Here is a 20953-nt window from a genome sequence, read left to right as displayed (position 1 = left end):
CTCCATTCTTGCTTTTGTAGATTTTGTTTTCTCTTTCATCCTTTCCGAAAAAGCTTTTTCATATTCTTCCTTTTGCTTTAATGTTTCTTCCATCTTCTGAATTCGGTCGAGAAGATTTTCATATGCTGGAGGTGTTGGTGTTGTCGTTATCATAACTTTATTCTTTTGGATAAGCTTCAGGGCTTCTTGTAATTCTTGGACTTCTTTTTCCTTCAAAGCTAGCCGATGATAATATTCTTGTTCTTTTTCTTTGGTGACCTGCAATTCTTCTTTGAGCTGGGACTCATTCTTCTGTAATTCTGCAATTCTGGAATTTGTTGTATCACATTGTTCACACTTAATTAATGCTTCTTTAAAACTTGTTGTATCTCTGACCTTAGATACTGGGAATCTAAGGGCAGGTGTTATATAGAAATTTGGACCCAGATTACGACGAGCATAATCTAGTGCTTCTTCTAATCTATGAAATCCTTTAGACCAAGGATGCTTGGGATAATATTTAATTTGTTGTATCACTTTTGTCCATCTATCATATACTCCCGGAGTATGTCCTTCAACAAGAACATAATAGGGATAATTTTCTTTTCTAGCTTCTTTCATCTTGGCAAATTGATAACTGCAGCAATTAATGCTGGTCATAAAATGCTCTCTTCTTTGCTTGTTATATGGATCTTTCAAAATCTTGTTATAAGATACCCACAGATTATCTAAGATAACCTGTTCTTCGATACCTATTTTATATATACTTCTGAACCCAAAAGGTTCATCTATCGGCTTCAAATAACTTCTTCCATACTGAATCCCATGTTCTGAGGCTTCTTTATATCCTCCTTTTATTCCAATATTGTCAAAGGCTTGTTGCATCATTTCTGTTGCCTTCCTTGTTGTATCAGGAGAGGGGCTCCTTTCTGGTGTTGGTGGCAATGACCAAGGTTTTTTGCCTTTGTCTTGAGCCAGCCATCCTCTTTTTGTATCTTTTTCAAGCTGTCACTAAGCTTGGAAGCTTATCAAAATCTTCTTTTAAAATATCAAAATCTGGTTCCTGTCTTTTTGATTTCTGTAAGACATTTGAATCAGATTAGTGGTTTGGATAAACATTCACGGGATAAATAATCTGCTATATAATTATCATTACCTTTTATATGTTCTATTTTAATTTTATATCCTTTTCCTAAAATTAATTCTTTAAATATTAACCATCTCCTTGTACTAACTCTTTTCTCATTAAGGATTTTATAAAATTTTACTATAGCTTCACAATCTGTTTTTAAAGTAAAGCTTCTTAAGACTAAAAAGAAATCAAAAGCTTGTAATCCTGCTATTACTGCATCAATCTCACAGTCAATTGGACTTAGATTTTTTCTTTTATGAACTCCAGAGGCATATCTACAAATTTGTTCTTCTAATTTACCAATATATTCTGTAGGTCTTGCTTTTAGGACTGCTCCCCATCCTTCTATTGATCCATCTGTTTCAATTATTTTATATTCATTTTCATATGGATATCTTAAGGGAGGTATGTTTTGTACAATATTTTTTATTTTTTCTATTAATATTCTATCTTGTGTATTAAACTTCTTTTCTCCTTTAGGGTTTGTTTTAGAATATAAAGGTCCTATTATTTTTCCTAAGTTTGGAATAAAATCTCTTGCTTGGTTTACTAATCCTATAAAGCTTTTTATTTCTTTTGTGGTTTTTAATTCTGAAGGAAATTCTAAAATCTTAGTTGCTATATGAGGTTGTAATTTTATTTTTCCTAATTCTACTTCTAGTCCTAAAAATTTAATTTCTTCTTTTCCTATTTCCATCTTTTTCTTAGAAACTACTAATCCATGTTTATAAAATTCTGAAAATATTTTATGTAAATGTGCTATATGTTCTGATTCAGTTTTTGAAAAGACTAATATATCATCTATATAAACTATACAAAAATTTCTATATGGTAGAAATATATTATCCATTCTTCTTTGAAAAACTGAAGGTGCATTTTTCAATCCAAAAGGCATCATATTCCATTCATAATGTCATTCAGTTGTTGTAAAAGCTGTCCATTTTTTAGATTCTTCTTCCATAGCTATCTGATGAAAACCTGATTTTAGGTAAAATTTTGAAAATATTTTGGCTTTTTGTATAAATTGAATTAAGAAATTCTTTTGTGGTAAGTTATATGCATCATCTATTGTATTATCATTTAATATTTTATAATTTATTACCATTCTACTTTTACCTCTTCTTTTTTCACTTTCTTTCATAACTATCATAGCTGCTGATCTATGTGGGCTGTTAGATTCTCTTATTAATTTTAATTCTAATAATTTTTTAATATGTAATTTAAATTGTTCTGAATCTATTGGATGATATTTTGGTACTCCTGAATTTATTTTTAAATTTGTATTTATGATTTCTAACCTTATTGTAGGTTTATCCTTTTCCCAATGTCTCAAAGGGTTTTTATCTTGGATTATTTCTATTTTTTCTAATCTTTCTATCGCTTTCTTAATACTATTAGAATTTTCTAAAATTGCTAAAATTGATGATGGATTTATCCCATCTTCAAAGTTTGTTGGATCTTGTTCTAAATTGATTTCCTCAAATTCTTCAAATCCTTCATAATTATTATCATTTTCTCGGGTTGTCTCAATATTACTTTTTACTTCTCTATTTATTTTACATTGTCCTGGTACATTACAGGGACATTCTTCAAATATTTTTCCATTATTTTTAGGTTTTGGATATGGTGGATAGGTTGGTGTTTGTGTTATATTTTTGAATATTATAATACTATGTTTATTAACATATAATCCTTTTGATTGTGCTAATATAAATCCTAATCCTAATAACATATCCCAAGGACATTTCCTTAGGTATACATCATTAAGTGGATAATCTGTTGAATATTTATCACATACATCTTTAAAACTTATAGAAGCTAGTTTTAATCTATATTTATATTCAGTTTCTATTCCATCTACTGATGTTGCTATTGTTGGCTTCTTAGTTTCTTCAAAATCATTTTGGTAAAAAAACTTTGGATTTATTATAGAACTGGTACATCCTGTATCTATTATAGCTTTTAAATAGACTATTTTCTTATTTATTTTTATTCTGTAAAGTGTTTTTAAATTATTTATACTGTTTTTTACTTGACAGAATATGGATGTTTCAATTTCTGGTTTTTCTATAGTGGCTAACACCTGATGTTCTGTATTTTGATTACTACTACTGGGTCTATTATCTGTTGATCCAAATCCTCCTAGTCTTTTTGTATGAGGTCCTTGTTCATAATTTGGTAGTATTATAGCCTGTGCTATTTTTTGTCCTGTTTTTACAGTATGTGCTATTTGAGTAAAATTTCTTATTATTACATGAATATTATCTTCATAATCAGAGTCTAATATTCCTCCTATTATCATTAGTCCTCTTGCTGCCATACTAGATCTTGTTTCTAGTTTTATCCCATATTTTTCTGAAATGGAATATCTTACTTGGACGTCTATTATTGTAATATCATTAGGTACTAGAACTGTTTCTATGGGTGAAAAAATATCATAACCTAAAGATCCTCTTGTCAATTTTTCTGGTTTTATTCCTCCATTTTCAATTATCTCCATCCATTATATTTTTGGTTCTTCCAATACCATTAGATCATGATCTTCTTTATTTTGTAGTTGAGCCTTTAATATAGTTATTTCATCTTCTAAAATCTCAATCTTCTTAGTAACTATTTTGTCCTGTAATTTTACTATCTTCTCATCAATCTTTTGAACAACCTCTGATTCATCTAAGCAATGCTTACATCTCTCTTCAAAGCATTTTTCACATTGATATCTTACTGTTATTCATGGATATCCTTGACACTTTTTACATGCTATATTATGTGATCCTGATCCATTTTTCCATCGATGATTATTTTCTATACATGTATTTGTTAATACACATATATTTTCTAAATATTGTTGCATTACACTTAGTATTTTTTCTTCTTCATTTTCATCTTCAAGATTTGGATTAAATATTTCTATTGATACAATACTATATATTTATTCTGTATCACTTATATCATCTTCAACATCTATCAAACAACATTTTGAATCTTGTACCACTAAAGATCATCTTGTATCCTCATTTATCCTTCTTGGACACTTTGATGCCAAATGATCATCTCTATCACATATAAAGCATCTTAGCTTCCTCTTATAGATTCTATCTGGATCATACATCCTAGCATGATGATCTTTGTTCAAAAATGGTCTTCTTGCATCTGACCTTCTAAGGTAGTATCTCTTCTGAGGTCTTCTATTGCTATAACTTCTTCTTTGATATCTAGGTCTATATCGTATTCTTTGTGGCCTAGCTTTTACATTTTGTTTTCTTCTATTAATATCCTTACCTTCTTTTCCATATATTTGGGAAACGTAAATATAATTATATTGTTCTCTTTGAAATTGTTGTTGGATTTGTATAGTTATACATTTTTCTTTTAAGCATTTTATAATATGTTGTATTCTGATACCTATATTATCATTGTCTGGATTATCATTTAAAGGATGCCATTTTTGTCTTATTTCTTCTCCTAACTGTCCTGGTAATTTTTGAAATAATTTATCCTTTACTGACTGAGTAAAATAATTTCCACTTATACTTGCAAAATAATAATATTCTTTTAAGAAACTCTTTGTATATCTATAATCTGTTAAAACTAATCTTTCTAGCTGTGCTAAGGCTTCTGTCTGTTGTTTTATTCTGGCACTATTAGGGTCTTTCCCTGTTGCTAGCATATGTATTTTATTAACAAAATTATATGGATTTGGTCCAAAAGTTTTTAACATTCTAATTTCATCTGGGTATTCTACCTTATATCTTTCCCAATTTGCTTTCATGGTTTCTCCTAAAAATGTTTCCAAATATTGATATAATTCATCAACCTCCATTTGTTCTTTAAACTGTAAACAATCATTTATAACTTTACTTTTCTAAATATTAAGTACTGAATCTAATTTTTGGGGATCATGATATCCTATGTTTAGTATTTTACCAGATTCTTTATTATCAGCAAATGTAACTGGTTCTTCTATTGGTAATCTTTTTCCTTTAGGTTTATAATATTTAAACTCATCTTTTGGTTGTCCTATCTCTGTTGGTTCTAATTTCCATCTTGGTCTATTTCCCCATGCCATATTTGGGTTATTAGGACCATATGGTCTTGTATTATCATATCCTCCTTCATTCATAGCCTCTATATTTTGTAATTCTTCTATGTCAGATGTTAGACTATCATTATCATTTATTTCTTCATTGATTAATATTCTAGGATCTATTTCACTAATTTCACTAATTTCATCTTTAACACTTTCATTTTCTTCTTCTATGGATTTTCTTATAATAAATCTATCTCCTCTATCAATTAATTCTTCATCTTCTGTCATTATTTATGATTCTATTGCTAAATTTTCTAGTCTAATTTTGTCTTCTTTAGTAAGTTCTATTTCATATTTTCTTTTATACAGTAATGTTCCTATTAATCCATATTTATCATGTTGTTTTAATATTTTTATTTCTTCTTGTGTTATTATTCTATCTTCTATTACAGCTGATGTAATATTCTGGTTTTCTAAATCTCTTATTAGTCTTTCTCTTTCTTCATTATCTATAGTATCTGTTGAGCTTCTTTCAGCTCCTGGTCTTGTTTCATAATCTAGAAATCTTAACCTATGATTATTATTACTATCTTGATATATTAAACTATTTCTTGGTACATAAACTGTATTTCTTTCACTATCTTCTGTTATTCTATTTAAATTCCATTCTTGTCCTGCTAATATTGTTGGGTCTATTTCTGGTGGTTTTAATAATTTACTTCTTTTTGATCCTATCCCTTCAATAACTTCTTCTATAGATACTTTATAATTAGTTATAGAGTTATTTGTTATTTTTCCTATTAATCCTATACACATCATGATATTATCTCCTTTGAATGACTCATATCCTTTTGTCATAACTTTTATTTTTATATATTTAGGTAATTCTTTAATTTTTAATTGAAAATCTGGGGCTACATAATATAATGATTTATTATTAGACAAATCTACTTATGTCATAGCTATTAAGGCTTATTTTAATTGGGTTTTAGTATCCCATCTCTCATCTATTAAACATATTAGTACTTTTGTTCCTACTTTCTTTCTTGCAAATCCTTTGATTCCTATTATAAATAATCCTAAATGAAAATATCTTTTATTTGTTATTAAAAGTTGCCTAATTGATTCTTGGCTTATTACATCTATGGTTTCTACTTCATCATCTGCAACAGATAGAGTAACCTCCTGATATCCTGAAAACAAACTAGTATCTCTTAAAAATCTATTGTGTGCATATAACTGTCTTGGGTCTATCATACGAGCTTGTTGTGTACTGAATCTAGTTATATCAGATTCTATATCTACCACCTCTTATAGTCTTATATCTTCATTATTACTATTACTTCCACTTCCTCTTAATATTCTTCTTATCATACTATCATCGGTTGTATTCTGGGGTCTTGTATTATTTTCTTGTAATGTTCTACTTCTTCCTGAAAATGATTTGAACCTATTCATTTTAATTTATATGGTTTTATTGAAGTTCCTTCTTCTAGTATTTTTTCTGCTGGTATAAAACTTCCACTAAAAGGCGTTTTTGTGACTTTGGTATTATCTCCTGATGTAGATATCTTTAATCCACTGAGTTTTTATCCTATATCGTCTAATTCTTTAGAAATTTCACTATTTTTATTTATTACTTCTAGTTTCTTTAATATTTTTATTAATCCTATTATAATTAAATTATTTTGGACTATTAATATTTGGTCGTGGGATGCTGTTGGTTTATATTTTGATAATCCTAGATTTTTTTATAGATAATCCTAATGATTAATCTTCTAGTAGGCTTCGTAATTCTATTATCTCTGGTTCTAAACTCATCAATAGTTTTAAATTTCTTATTCTCCTTTGCTCTTTTTGTATAATCTCAATATTTATTTATTATAAAATTTCAATAAATCTTCAAGATTTTTAATTCTACTTTCAAACTTATTAGTTATCTCTAGGAATTTCTGTTCTATCCTTTTTGACAATCCTAATATTTCTTGTGTTAAAATCTTATTTGATTCAGGATCTGTTTTATTCCTTTTTAATAGTAGTGTAATACTTTGGTTAATATAGTCTAAATTCTGTTGAGCTTTATATGATGATAGATCTTTTGTATTAGGAGAATTGAGAAAATTATGGTTTTCTAATTCTTTAATTATCTGTTCTTGGTTCTGATTTAATATTTCTGTTAATGATATATTTAAGTCTATTAAACTATTTATTATTTCTAATATGTGATTTGGATTATTACTATGTAATCTATGTCTGTGTCTTATATCGAATCTGCAATCTAATTTATATCTATCAATTGTGATTATTTCTGTTTTTTCTTTAGGTATTTCTAAATTTAAATATTCTAATCTGTCCAGTTTGTTAAGCTTCTTGGTAAAGCTAATAAAGGATAATAGTTTCTATGTAATCCTTTCCATTGATTATATTTTAAAATTTGTCTTCTGTATTTATTAAGTATTTCTTCTGGAGTTAAACTAGCTTTTTGTAAAATAATTTGTTTTACTTCTTCTGGTAAATTTCTTAATTCTTCTGAAGATTCTATTATTGAAGTACAATAATCTTTATATTCTGCAGAAACTATAACAGATAAAGAGTTTAAATCTAAGTATTCTAATCTAAAATAATCGTAATGATAAATTCTATTATATTCACTAGTGAGATATTCTATAAAGCTAAAATAATGCAAATAAACTGAGAACATAAACTTTTTATAAATTAAACAGAATTATAAATAAACACAGCTCTGATACCAAAGAGAATTACAGCCGGGACTGCCGATTTAGTTGGAAGACGTAAAAGGAAAATTATAGAAAGAAATCAAGAATTACAGAAAGAAATCGAGAGTTGAGCACAGGGAAAGGAAAATCAAAAGAGTATAGGGTTTTGTATAGCGTTTCGAAAAAGAGCTTATAAAAAAACAAAAAAAAGACTCTTTTTTTTTTTAGACCTTAATTCAAGCTTGCATAGAACGTCATGCCTATACAACTCACATCCTCACACTGGGATTCAAACGGTGATACAAGCACAGTAATTTAGGCCCAGTTCTTTTGGAATGCTAACTCAAACAGTCTTTTTACTTTAGGGGAATACTTAGCCAGGGACTACAAATCTTCTAGTTCATGTAGGACGCCCTGCCAACATGATTCATACCCTCACATAGGAGTTCTACTCACTGGGACTTAAACGGCCTCCTTGGCTCAACGTCGAGAGCGTAAGGTCCTATTCTTTTGGAATATTACTAGAAGAGATTGCTATATAGTCATAAGGCTACTTAGTCTGAATGATAGCAGATACCGATCTAGATCTAGAGCTTTAGACTATTCTCTGGTTATATATCAGTCCACTACTCCTGATATAATACAGAGTTCAAGTGTCTTAATCACTCCCTAAGAAAGATCTTCGACCTTAATCTACTTTCAATCATTTCGGAAGAGTAATATTAGAATTTACAATTCTAAATTATAAAATTATATATACATAATGCTCTTTTCTTAACCACACATATACCCTTAACTCTTTTGATGAGATGAACTACTCACTCATGGTTAATTATGAACAGAACAATAATAAAGTTGCTTGACTAGATCTATTTCACAGAATCAAGAGGCACGACTGTAGGCTTTGATCTGAGAATAGAACGAGAAGCTGCTATAAAACGAACTACAAACTATATATAATCAAGAATAAAAGAAAACTTACAGGAATGATGTAGATAGAAAATCACTTCGTTAAATTGCTTCTGGAAAATATTTTATCAGAACTCTTTTACAAGGATTCTAAGAAATCAAAAGACTTCCGGGGGGGACTCCTTCCCGGGACTTACTCTATTTATAGGAAAATATATACATGAAAAAAAACTTTATTTCAGATCCGAGAATCTGAATTACATTAGGGACAACTGTCATTCTTTTAGTAAATTTTTTCTCCATTATCTGTGCTTCACTGTCGGTGGAATCTACTTTTTGCTTTTTTGAAACTTCATACTCCACTGTCTTCTTTTTGAAATTCTACTGTCTGCTTTTTGAAACTTCGGCGAAACTTCTTTCCTTTGCTTTTTGAAAATTGGTCTCCACTGTCGGTGAGAATCTGCTTTTTGAAAATTTTCTTCTGATATATAAGAGACATCTAAAGGAATAGGCTTAAAAGTCTGTGATTCATTAGTCAATATGATGGATGTCAAACCTATGTGATAGGAGATCCCCTGGAATTAGGTTCAATGGGGGTAAAAAAGAAGTCACTGAATGATTTGACAATTACTATCATTTGTTGCCTATTTTAGCTAGATCAGAAGATGGTTTTCACCGCAATGGAAGGATGTTGAGTTATTAAACTCTTAATTGACCATGCTTCATATTATATGAGTGTCTGTTAACGTAAAGTATACTAGTTGCTAACTTAAATGAACATAGGAGGTGAGATTGCCTCTAATGAGAATTTCATGGGCGACTTCTCTAAACATTCATGAGCCTAAGGTGGGGAGAAAGCAAAAAAATTGTCCTTAAATTTAAAGGGTTTTATTACAAGGTCGGATGACAATATATGGGTGGTGAGTCAGCTACACCAATGAAAAAAGGTTTAAGAAGTTTAACTTCACTCATATTTTATAACATGATTTATTATCCCAAGTGTGGATTTAAGTTTCGAAGACATCTGCAACGATGTATCCTACAATTCTTAAGTGTTCAGGCTTACTTTGTTTTATCGATATTTACAACTTTGAAGGAAATTTTTGGAAAATTGTTTACATTAAATAAAGTTTCAAAATACCTTTTTGTTTGATTTTATAATTTGGGATTTAACAATTTTACCTCCCACAAGCTTTTGAGGTTTTGAAGTTGCTTTTGAGAAGGGCATTTTTGTGTGAGAACTTTAGCCCCACATTGGAAGTGGATGAGAATGACAACATATTGCTATGTAGGAATGTGAATTTAAGGGTAGGGTTCCTTAGAGAGGTATCTTTCCTTCCTCATGTCCATAGTGCTTTTCAAGCACAAGTGTGTCTGCCGAGTTAGGCCAGATTGTGCCGTGTCGTGGTGTGGTGTGTTGTGGCAGGGCTTTGATTTATAATTAATTATTTTGCACCAACCTGGATTAATTTTTGGGTTTTTACTCGGGGTTAAATGTGCTTTTCTCGACTTTGATGGCACTCTCTCCAACGTTGTTTGGGGTTTTACCTAACGTCATTTCCAGGCCATCAAACACCGAATAGAATATACTTGGTGCCAGGGTTTGTCAAAAGCCTCAAACAATATCCCATATTCTCTATTATGCATGTATTTAGTTTAAGCTGGCATTTGTAATTCAATGGACGACACTAGTTGTCCCCGATGTCGGTGACACCTCATTAAGTGTCGGCCAATGTCAATTCAGTACTAGTTAATGATTATTTTTCATAAGGTTGCCTTTTTTGGAAAGGGTGCCTTAAATGGTTTTTTCCCTTTAAAATAGAGGTGGTCTCTAACCTATCAAATATGATTTTTTTGTGATATTATCTCATAAAAAGTCTCTCTATTTTTCTTGATTTTTCTCATACAACAATGTGTTTAGCTTTTTGGTTCTATACACCAATCTATTTGTTTTTCTTTTGTGAGTTTGAGTACAACTCTGTTTAACTCAAAGGAGTTTGTTGTAAGGAAGTGCACCATTGTTGTTGAAATCCATCAGGCAATTGTATCTTAGATGTCAATTCGCATTCACCAGATTGCACAAATAGGGGGCATCTATTGTCTTAAGGAAAGTGTCCATCGGTACATCTCAACCTTCATCATCATCTTCAATTTGTTCGTTCTAAATTTCTAGATGAAAAACTTTCTTGAAGACAAATGATTATATATCTTTCAATAGTCTTCTTCTTACAGTTTTTCACAAACTTATGAATAAATGCCCCTCCTAGATTTATCTTTATATGTTTCATTAACTAAGAAATATTCTGGAAAGAAATGAGGAAATGTTTCTATCATAGAACGAGACTTCACTTATATTTACTGAAACTTTCTTATCAACATCTAACATCTTTTCTAGGTTCTTTTTTTTTTTTTGGGGTGGGGGGGGGGGGAGGGGGGGTGGGTGGGGGTGAATGTCTTTCCTAGGTTTACTAACTTAGAAACATTCATTGATGTTTTAGCACATTTCTTCAAGTATATATTGAAATGATCTAACTATATGTCATGTGGATAATTGAGTTGCTCAAATGTTAAAGCGCATGTTTCATCATAATAGTCTTGGGCTTTGGTCTTGTGTTCAAGTCCTCCCACCACTTTTGCAGATCTAGATATTCAATCGAATATGTAAAATGGTATGCAATTCGAAATTGTTTTATTAAATGAAATATGAATACTATCCCATTTGAAATTCGTTTTATTAAATGAAATCTGGATATTATCCGATTCGATTTGTCTAGTAAATAAATGCCAAATATCAGTCTCTTGCTCTTTGCTTAAATCATTGCTTTCTGAAATTCCATGGAGTAGATGGGGAAGGTGGAACACACACACATGCACAGAGAGAGAGAGAGAGAGAGAGAGAGAGATCTTATATGAGCACGAATGAACATCCATGTTAGAATATGCATCCCTCTATAAAAACCATCATAGGAAAAGATTGATTCTTCTTGCCCATTGTAACAAGTGGGCAAAAAAAATAAAAAATAAATGAGGGTTCGATTTGTGAGTGTGAATGTCAAGAATTAAGATGAGCAGATGAGGGATCTCTATGCTTAGCCACTAACGATGCTTCGAACTCAACCTCTGCAACCGCCATGAGAAGGGAGAGCAACAAAGATAAAAAGAAAAAGAAAAATAGAAACCCTAAGAAGATGAGTAATCTAACTAGAATCGTCAATACAGGTTGTAAATCAGGCTCCGTTTGGTATCGTTTCTGTACCAGAAACTCCGTTTCGTGTCAGAAACGGAAATTTCAGTTTCTGTGTCAAAACGCCATTTTTAAACGATTTAAGGTTGTTTGGTGAATCTGTTTCTAGAACAGTTTCAGAACCAAGAAACGACATTTCTGCCGTTTGGTAATGCTTGTTTCAGAAACGGTTTTTTTTTTTCTTTTCTTTTAAGTCAAAGACCTACATATTTTACAAGAAGATTGACAACAATCATTCATCATCATTATGAAATATTAACCAAGTATACAATCATCACTCCTGTTTCCCAGCTACTTAAGAAAAAATTGTTCAAATAAGTTGAAGCTCACAGAAATTTCTAAAAACAAAATGTTAATGACTTAAAGACAAGAAAACATAGACATGATAAATGGATATCCTTATAGCATAGAATCTATCAATAAAGGATAAGCAAAAGCCAAAAACTGACAACTATAATGAAAAAGAAAAGTTGAATGAGGACAAAGGAAATCCTTGTTTGCAATTGTATCTTTGGAGTCTTTCTTCACTGAATGTAGAATACTGCCAGCCTCATCAAACAACTCTGCAATGCCATAGTGTAACTTCGCTAAAAGACTGTGAGTAGTACCCTTTTCTCCAGCTTTTCTGGTAGTCACAGCCTAACGCGTAGCAACAAGAAAAGAACACAAGGTGCAGTCTTCAGGAATCAACAATTTCACAATGAAGATCCATTCATACAACCAAAAGAGAAGAAAAATACCAACCTGTGCTTCAGCAAGGCAAATTAAGCTCATAATGGAACACACAGATGAGGTACATTCTGGCGGTCTTTCCTGAGTGAATGGAGGTTGTAAAGATTGAAGTACTTCATTAACCAGATAGTGATAAACTCCGACAGCTTTCCTGTACAGAGTAGCAGACTACACCAGATCTGGACATTGGAAGAACCAAAACTATCATATAGTATAGGAAAAGAGAAACATAAAAAAATAAAGTCAATAAGGAATCATACTCAAGTACCTTCTGTTAGAACTTCCAAAGCGCTTTCTCGCAAAATTGCACCATAAAGGAAAAGGTTCATCCCAAGCTCTAAGTGCAAACTATCAATATTATAGAACTTTGCGCCCCTAAGGTTAAAAATTGAAGAAGCACTAAGAACACTAGTCCATCTTATCTTAAGGCCTAAAGTCCAACGAACAATTATTTGATTGTTGCTAAGTGACTGAACATGAATCATCAAATTTTCTAAAAGTGGCAAATACTGCTCCAGTTTTTGCAGGTCCTGATACATTTTGCATATGTGAGTGCAACTAGCCACATGCTAAACATGGCTCAATATCAATAAAACAGGACTACCTGCTCATAACGAGAAGTCAATCCTCCTGCCATTTCCCTCGCAATAACCTCTGTCATGAAGCTGCTCTCATTAATTGATTCTTCAACAGCTCTGAGCCTGGAACTCAACTCTTTCAGCTGCTCTAATGCGCCAGAATCAAGTGCAATGAAAATTTCTTCAAACACCACCTGTCAAAGTTGATATTTCATTACCAAAGCGGTGAGACTAAAATGAACTTCCCTATTCCCTTAGAGGTCCCAGGGTAAGAGGAATAACACACAACATTGCTACTACTGCTCAATTAAAAGTTAAAAACGGCAGAATTACTCAAATCATCCCATGACAGAATAACAGAGAAAAGAAGGAGGGTAATTTGACATATGGTTTAGAGGAAACCTCTTTCTAGCATAGAACTATTAGTTTAAAAGAAAATGTTTTACTTCAAAGATGTTCCACAAAAGAGAACCCATGTTTGGCCAGTGAAGTGGGCAAAATATTTATGAGATGGATACTCTCATGGCATGACAAGTTCTACTATGACAATCTTGACAAGCCACTCATGTTTCAGAAATATTCATCGACTCTTCTACCAATCCATTACATTTTCAGGAGACATCTTTTTATAACTACTATTTTTAATCAGCAAGGGCAGAAAAATAAATTATCATACATGATTTGTACACAAAAGTACTCAAGTTTCCTCTCTTAAAGAAAAGGGAATAGCAATATACAATAAGAACACAACTCCAATCTGGTCCAAAAGATGCTTTACCAATACCTGCAAACTCATTAGCTGCAGATACCCAGTGGAATAGATAGGACCAAATGTCCATAACTATCCTAGGCAGAGCCATTGGTTTCCCTAAAATTTGTTGATTTCCTTAAAAAACCACCCAAGAAATAGAAATGTTATCACTCTCCATAGGATGCCACCAAAAACCCAAACAAGACAAAAACCAAGTTGTTAGGAGAATCCAAGTAAGTTCCACACATTCCACCCAGTTCATCAAGAGTAGATACAAGTTATAGCTCCCAGTTGTTTTTGCAATCACACGATGTGGAGATTGCAGTACATTCCTCACCCTTTTTGCATATTCAACATGTTTTTAGCAAATGGAAACTTTATCTGATCAAAATCTCAAGATTCTTTGCAGTGATGTCACCTACACAAAAACCTCAACCACTAGAAGATAACTACTGATCCCAAATCCTTGGAACATCTAAAAGCCACTAAAAAGGAACTGATAGTATGACCTTACTGAGCACATATACCAGGATAAAAAATGGGCCCATCTTTCCTAAAATATAGCATCTGAAACTCCCAGATTTTAGTGATTATTGTGGTGCCTTTCAAGCGGGATTGCACATGCATCCATCTCCCTTCAAAAATTAAAGTAGTTCATATACCACGCAGTGTTGGCAGTTGTGCTTCTTAGGGAAGTTAAAAAGGCTTGGAAACTGCTTTAAAAGTTATTTAGTAATTGAATGAGCTACGAGTGCAGTTATTTAGTAATTGTGAACAGGGGAGAAGAAGAGAGAAGAAGAGAAAAAGAGAAAAAGAGAAAAAGAGAGAAGCGAACAGAGGAGAAGAAGATAGAACAAGGCGAAACCAGGAGAAGAAGAAAGAAGAAGGCGAACAGAGGAGAAGAAGAGAGAAGAAGAGAGGAGAAGAAACGAGTACGAACAGAGGAGAAGAAGAGACAAGAAGAGAGAGAAGAAGAAGAAGAAGAGGAGAGAAGGGTTTACCTGCAGATGCTCCTCACGCTCCAGCTATCGGGAACGATCGTTCCTAATTAGGGGTTTTGAAACGAAACTGTAGTGACTTTGGCTTCCGTTTTCGTTTTTTTTTCAATTTTCGTTTCAAAAAAATCGAAACACAGCATAATCCCACCAAACGGTTTTTTCCGTTTTTTTATTCTAATATAACGAAAAAACGCTAGAAACGTTTTTTCAGAATGATACCAAACGGGTCCTTACTCTGGCCTTCCGAGCAACTTTTATGGGACTACTAGAAGAAAACCATGGGATTGTATCCTTGGATTTCTATCACACACCTTACAGGATATGAGATATTTTCATATTAATTATTAGGGGAGCTACATATCCATGTGCTCAATGAAATTTTTTCTTTTTCTTTGGCGGTTGAGATCTTCCAATGTTTTTACTGAGAAGGTGGTTACGTGGGCCTCTAGCCTGCCGGTTAGTTCCTTGCCGGAAATTTTTTCTTTTTCCGGGCTGTGTTCTTCTTGTTTCCAACGGGAAAGAATGGCGTAAGTGAAATCTACTCTCTTTCTTCATTTAATACATTCAGATTCCTCCCGAGCATTGACCCACCATTTGTCTAGACTGTGGAATAGTGAAAGCATATCAGGTTCACGTATGAGAATGTACAAGAACAGTCTTAATCAGTGGATATAGAATCAATTGTATCTCTTTATTCAATAGATTCTATATTCATGGATCAAGAGTGTACAAGAACATTCTCGTATGTGAATCTGATCCATTCACTAGAATAGCTGAGCAACTCCTTAGATACAGAAAGCCCCTTCCCTTTCTTGGGTCACTACACTAAGGCATTCTTTCAGATGCTTACTCTCGCCTTCCGAGCAACTTTTATGGGACTACTAGAAGAAAACCATGGGATTGTATCCTTGGATTTCTATCACACACCTTACAGGATATGAGATATTTTCATATTAATTATTAGGGGAGCTACATATCCATGTGCTCAATGAAATTTTTTCTTTTTCTTTGGCGGTTGAGATCTTCCAATGTTTTTACTGAGAAGGTGGTTACGTGGGCCTCTAGCCTGCCGGTTAGTTCCTTGCATGGATCTACTAATCTGTGTCGGTCTCAACTGATAACAATATGATATTGATCCGAATCGATTCATATTGGTTCAAATCGGATGGATTTATCCCTGTTTTTTAAATAAGAATAGTGTTATTCACATTTTACCCTTGTCAAGAATCAATAATGACCTCTCTATCGATACCAATATTAATTCAAATCGGCCGATTCAACTGATCAGATACTGACTACTAGAACCATACCCTATAGCTAAACCCACATACAGAAAAGTCCAACCAAGGCCCCGTAAGGCTCAGGGTGGACTCGGGCTTGCTTGTTGGGCTTTTCTTTACTCAGCTTTTGAAATTACATTTGTGACTTCATCGGAAGCACCGCTCGACGCTAAGGTTTTAAACTCGGGATTGATTTCAATCGATAATGATATGGATTGGATCAGTATCCATTAGAATTGAACAAATTTATCCCAATTAATTATGAATAAAATTGATGTTTTAACCATTTTACCTTTATACATTACCTAGTGGATCAATGTGAATCAGATTAATTTAATATCAAGGATTGATGTCAGCCGAACCAATCCAATCTGATTTTTATAACTATGGTTGAAGGAGACCAATGAAGGCAACCCACCTCGAACTCTAACAAAATCCATTGCCTGTAAAATAATTAATGTTCTGCAAATGTCTTAAGCAAATGCGTAGTTAACATTACCCAGCACTTTAGACATGTGTACCACCTGGAGTGTGATTTCAATAGAGAACATTTATAGTTGATAGTAATCACGATGGTAGGTTATTGTACTAGTCTCTTCAAGGATTAACTGAGATGTGTATAAGTTGATGTAAGCACTTTGATTTAAAAAAAAAAAAAAAAAAAATGATGTTGACGTGACCTTTACCTCAATTATTGTATTAAAACGTAACTCTTGACCTCCTCTCCGGAAAATTTTGGCAAAATTCATCAACTTTTTTGCAACTTTCTTCTTCTTTAATTGATCTTTACGGGTTGTGAGTCTGTCAATCGTGTCGAATACGGAGCACCACGACATTGACAAACTGATCACTAGCTGCATTAACTCACCAGCTGCACATTGATCCAAATTTATTTTCTGCGCGAAAACTATACGTTTGTTTTTGTTTGACAAAATAAAAACTAACTATTCGATTTGAATTTTTATAAACAGTATAGTGGTGACAGCTTTAATTTTTTAAATTCTTATGAGCATTAACTTAGTTTACTTGACACAGCTTTAGTTTGAAAAGTTCAAGTCCGATGCCTGGGGGAAGAGATTGTAAGATCAAACTGGTAGATAGATGGATGTAAAAGTAGTCCTTTATCCTACTTGTACCCAATAGGTTGGCCAGCGCTCAGTAGGATGATAGATAAAAATATAATAATGAAAGCTAAGTTGACGCTTATTAGGATGGTAGATTAAAATAATAATAATAATAATAATAATTAGGTTTGAATTCTTACCCTGCTCGGCACATGGCTTGGGCTCAAGGATGGCCGGCTTTCCTTTGCAGCCGTAGTAGTTGTAACACTTGTTAGACACGCTTTAGGAAGTGTATTTTGCTTTTTTTCTTCTTATAATTAATGTTGAAGAGTTGAATCTCCAATCTCTTAATTAGGAAGTAGGGCGATGACCAACTTCGAGTGGCACAGAACCGGTCGTTCTAAAGAAGGCAGAAAGCACAGTCCCTTTTCTCTGTGTTGGACGGCAACGGAGATGGTTCATTGGGTCGTCTCCCTCCTTTGATTAACGGAACTTAATTTAAAGTTTTTTATTCCACGAGGCCAAAACCAACGTTTAAAATCTGCTTGTCATCTCAATTATTTGTCCATTATCTATATATGAAAGACGTGAAAGACGAGAAATTAGAGAAAAAAAAAAATAGAGTATTATTATCACAATGGTTAGTTATTTATTTATTTTTATATTTTTTTTGGTAAAGGAGGTTTGTCATTTTCTGAAAAAAGAAAAGAAAAAGAAAGGTGCCTGATTGTGGTTCTACGTCCAGAGGTAATGGTGTGTGAAATTATTATGCCATTCATTGATGTTCTTGCTCATGCTCTCATTCGTCCCACTCTGATATATGGCCCACTTGACTAGGTAGCGATCTCTTGCATTTTTTTCAAGTATAAGGTATCTATTCTTCCAGACGGACGAATGATATGTCCATTTTGACCATTGGATAAAGTTGAAATTATCTAAATTAACCAAATATCCATTTATGCATGTGTACCAAGATTTTAGATATTGCTGTGCATTCTCCCCAACTCTGATTGGAGAATCATCCATTTAGATTACAAAAACTTAATTATGAAAGACTCATAAAGCTAGACTCAAACAAGAACCTCTTGATTAATTATATCTAACTTTATATCATGATCGTGACTTTTGATTATCCAATTCATCCTACACAATTACACCTAGAGTCAGTCCCTTTACCCAATTTATCTTGTAATTTTTCAAAAATACAAAACACATTGTGACCCTTTATTGATAATGTCATTATCTACATTGGCTATATATATATTGGAGTGAGGATCCTTTCCACAATATTTTTTTTTTAGTATGCACGTACGTTTCCCTTTTTGGCTATTTTTGTTTATAGCATTGAACCCCACATTAGATATTACTTCCAAAAATAAGAGAGAGGGACAATAAAAAAAATGTCAAATTTAAAATACACGGTGCCATTTATAATATATTAATGGTAGAAACGATGGAATAACTTAAAACAAATCGAGAAAAAGTTCCTCTCTTCACATGCAACAACCCCGCCCCATCTTGCACCATCCATAGGAAGTGGAACCACTCCAAAGGTGATCCCCACGAATTGAACAGCATCCATCAAATCTATTAGTTTCGATTGGAAAGGAGAATCTCGTCCACCAAGTTGTCAAAATTGAGGAGAGAAGAACCATCGGGACTGGTGGCCTCCTCTGCTTTCTTTTTCCACACCATGGCCTTAGTCTTCACCTCTTTACCCTTATCTCCCTCCATCAACTCTCTCACAAGCTTCTCAACCTCATCCCTTTTAACATTGTTGTCCATCTCGGTGCCTATCCCCCAATGAGTACAGGAGTATCTGCAGTTAGTTTGCTGCTCCGCAAAGAATGGCCAACAAACCATAGGCACACCACCACAAATGCTTTCCAGTGTAGAGTTCCACCCACTGTGCGTTAAGAAACCACCTATGGCTGGATGGTTCAGCACTTTCTCCTGTGGGCACCAACTTGATAGCATTCCTCTCTCTTTGGTTTGGCTAACGAACTCGGACGGCAGAACGGCCGAGTCACCCGCTACAAGATCGGGCCTTATGATCCACAAAAAGGTGTGGTTGCTATTAGCTAGACCCCAGGCGAACTCCACGAGTTGCTGAGGCGTCATTACTGTGATGCTCCCAAAGTTCACATAAACCACAGAACTGGGTTCTTTGGAATCGAGCCATTCAAGACACTCTGATTCTTCTTTCCATAGATTGGACCCGATGGAGCTCAATCTATCATCTTTAATCTGATCCAACATCAAGGGAAGAGGGCCGATGGTGTAAACGCGAGGCAACATCGTTGAGAGTGCATCCACGACGTCCTTCTCAAGGATTTCAAAGGTATTTAAAATTATTGCAGAAGCTTTGTAAGCTCTCCCTACTTCTCCCTTGACAAAGTCGAGCATGACGTCATCGGGATTGGTAGTTCGAACAAAAGTAGGAATATCCTTCAAACGGATACCATTCATTCCTGGAATCCAATCCAAAGGAGTGTCCAAGTACCCATTGGATAGGTAGCTCGCATCTGCTCAGTGCACAATCAAAACGCAAAGAGTTAATTGGTGATGATATGTTATAGAGAAGTGGGCTTCGAAATTATTTATAGCATACCTTTGAGAGGTGTAAGCCCTCTTTTGATGAGATGGGGATAGTGCATGTAGGCCAAGAAGCCACAGGCGCTAGTTGTCCAGAACAGTACTTCAGGGACTCCAATTTCCTCAGCTGCTTTAAGGGTGAAGCTCATGACACCATCAGAGACTATGCAAGTGACCGGAGGGATGTGGGCTGTGGTATTGAGTTTGGAGAGGAGGTTGCGGAAAGGAACTAAGCAAGTCGTGCGGGTAGACTGACAGAGGGCTGGGATGTCTTGGGTGGCATCTATATCTGGTGGTGGGAGACCGTCTGGGATAGTCTCGAATTGAAAGTCAGGTAAGCCATTAAGAGAATCAGGGCCTCTTGACTTGAGTAGGCGTTGGTGATTGTATTCAGTGTTGACAAAGGTGACGTGGAAACCTCTATTGTGGAGAAGCTTTGCCAGCTTGAGCATGGGGTTAATGTGGCCCTGGGCTGGGTATGGTATGCAAACCACATGTGGCTTCTTCTCCTCTACTCCGATGGAACCCATTTCTCTCTCGATCTCTCTAGTCTTTCAGTTTTGGAAAAGCTCAAAGCCTGGATGTTGAACCAGTAGTGGCTTCCCTCCTGAAAGTCTCTCCTCAATTTATAGAGAAACAAAGGACCCAAGGCGGCAGCAGCAACTTGCACACTTTTTTACCAATTTGCCCACGTGAAAAACAACAACAGAAGAATAAGAGCTGGAAAGAATTAAGAATATATATATATATTAAAAAAAAAAAATTCAATTGTTGATGTATGAATCCATTTTTCATGGAGTCAAAAAGAGAGACTCAGAGACAGAAGGGTCAAACAAGGATTTAGCTTTTTAACAGAAAAATTGCAGCGGTCAATTACGATACAATTTAAAAAAATAAAAAATCTGAAGAAGATTGTATGCCGACTACACGTCGGCTATAGCGATAGA

At 33.7% G+C, this 20953-nt stretch overlaps 1 protein-coding gene and 1 long non-coding RNA gene across 2 annotated transcripts; both read right to left on the bottom strand.

The window, feature by feature from the left end:
• Positions 1 to 12383: 12383 nt before the first annotated feature.
• Positions 12384 to 13115, bottom strand: LOC122065758. Its single transcript, XR_006136096.1, has 3 exons — positions 13009 to 13115; positions 12753 to 12919; positions 12384 to 12571 (listed from the first exon to the last, which is right to left on the bottom strand). It is a non-coding gene; the product is annotated as an uncharacterized LOC122065758 (long non-coding RNA).
• A 5699-nt stretch (positions 13116 to 18814) lies between these two features.
• LOC122065757 (7-deoxyloganetin glucosyltransferase-like) lies at positions 18815 to 20617 on the bottom strand. Its single transcript, XM_042629620.1, has 2 exons — positions 20023 to 20617; positions 18815 to 19936 (listed from the first exon to the last, which is right to left on the bottom strand). Exons 1-2 carry the CDS (start codon positions 20534 to 20536, stop codon positions 19002 to 19004), a joined length of 1449 nt encoding a protein of 482 aa, XP_042485554.1. The 5' UTR covers positions 20537 to 20617; the 3' UTR covers positions 18815 to 19001.
• Positions 20618 to 20953: the final 336 nt, after the last annotated feature.

This window comes from Macadamia integrifolia, unplaced genomic scaffold (assembly GCF_013358625.1).
Source record: "Macadamia integrifolia cultivar HAES 741 unplaced genomic scaffold, SCU_Mint_v3 scaffold2113, whole genome shotgun sequence".
Taxonomy (NCBI): domain Eukaryota; kingdom Viridiplantae; phylum Streptophyta; class Magnoliopsida; order Proteales; family Proteaceae; genus Macadamia; species Macadamia integrifolia.
This window is presented reverse-complemented; position numbering and strand designations above follow the sequence as displayed.

Excerpts from the sequence above, each read along its gene's own strand:
- LOC122065757 (XM_042629620.1), bottom strand. The coding sequence starts at position 20,536 with ATGGGTTCCATCGGAGTAGAGGAGAAGAAGCCACATGTGGTTTGCATA. Across the intron at positions 19,937-20,022 it reads AGGGCTTACACCTCTCAAAG|ATGCGAGCTACCTATCCAAT; the intron begins GTATGCTATAAA and ends TGCACTGAGCAG.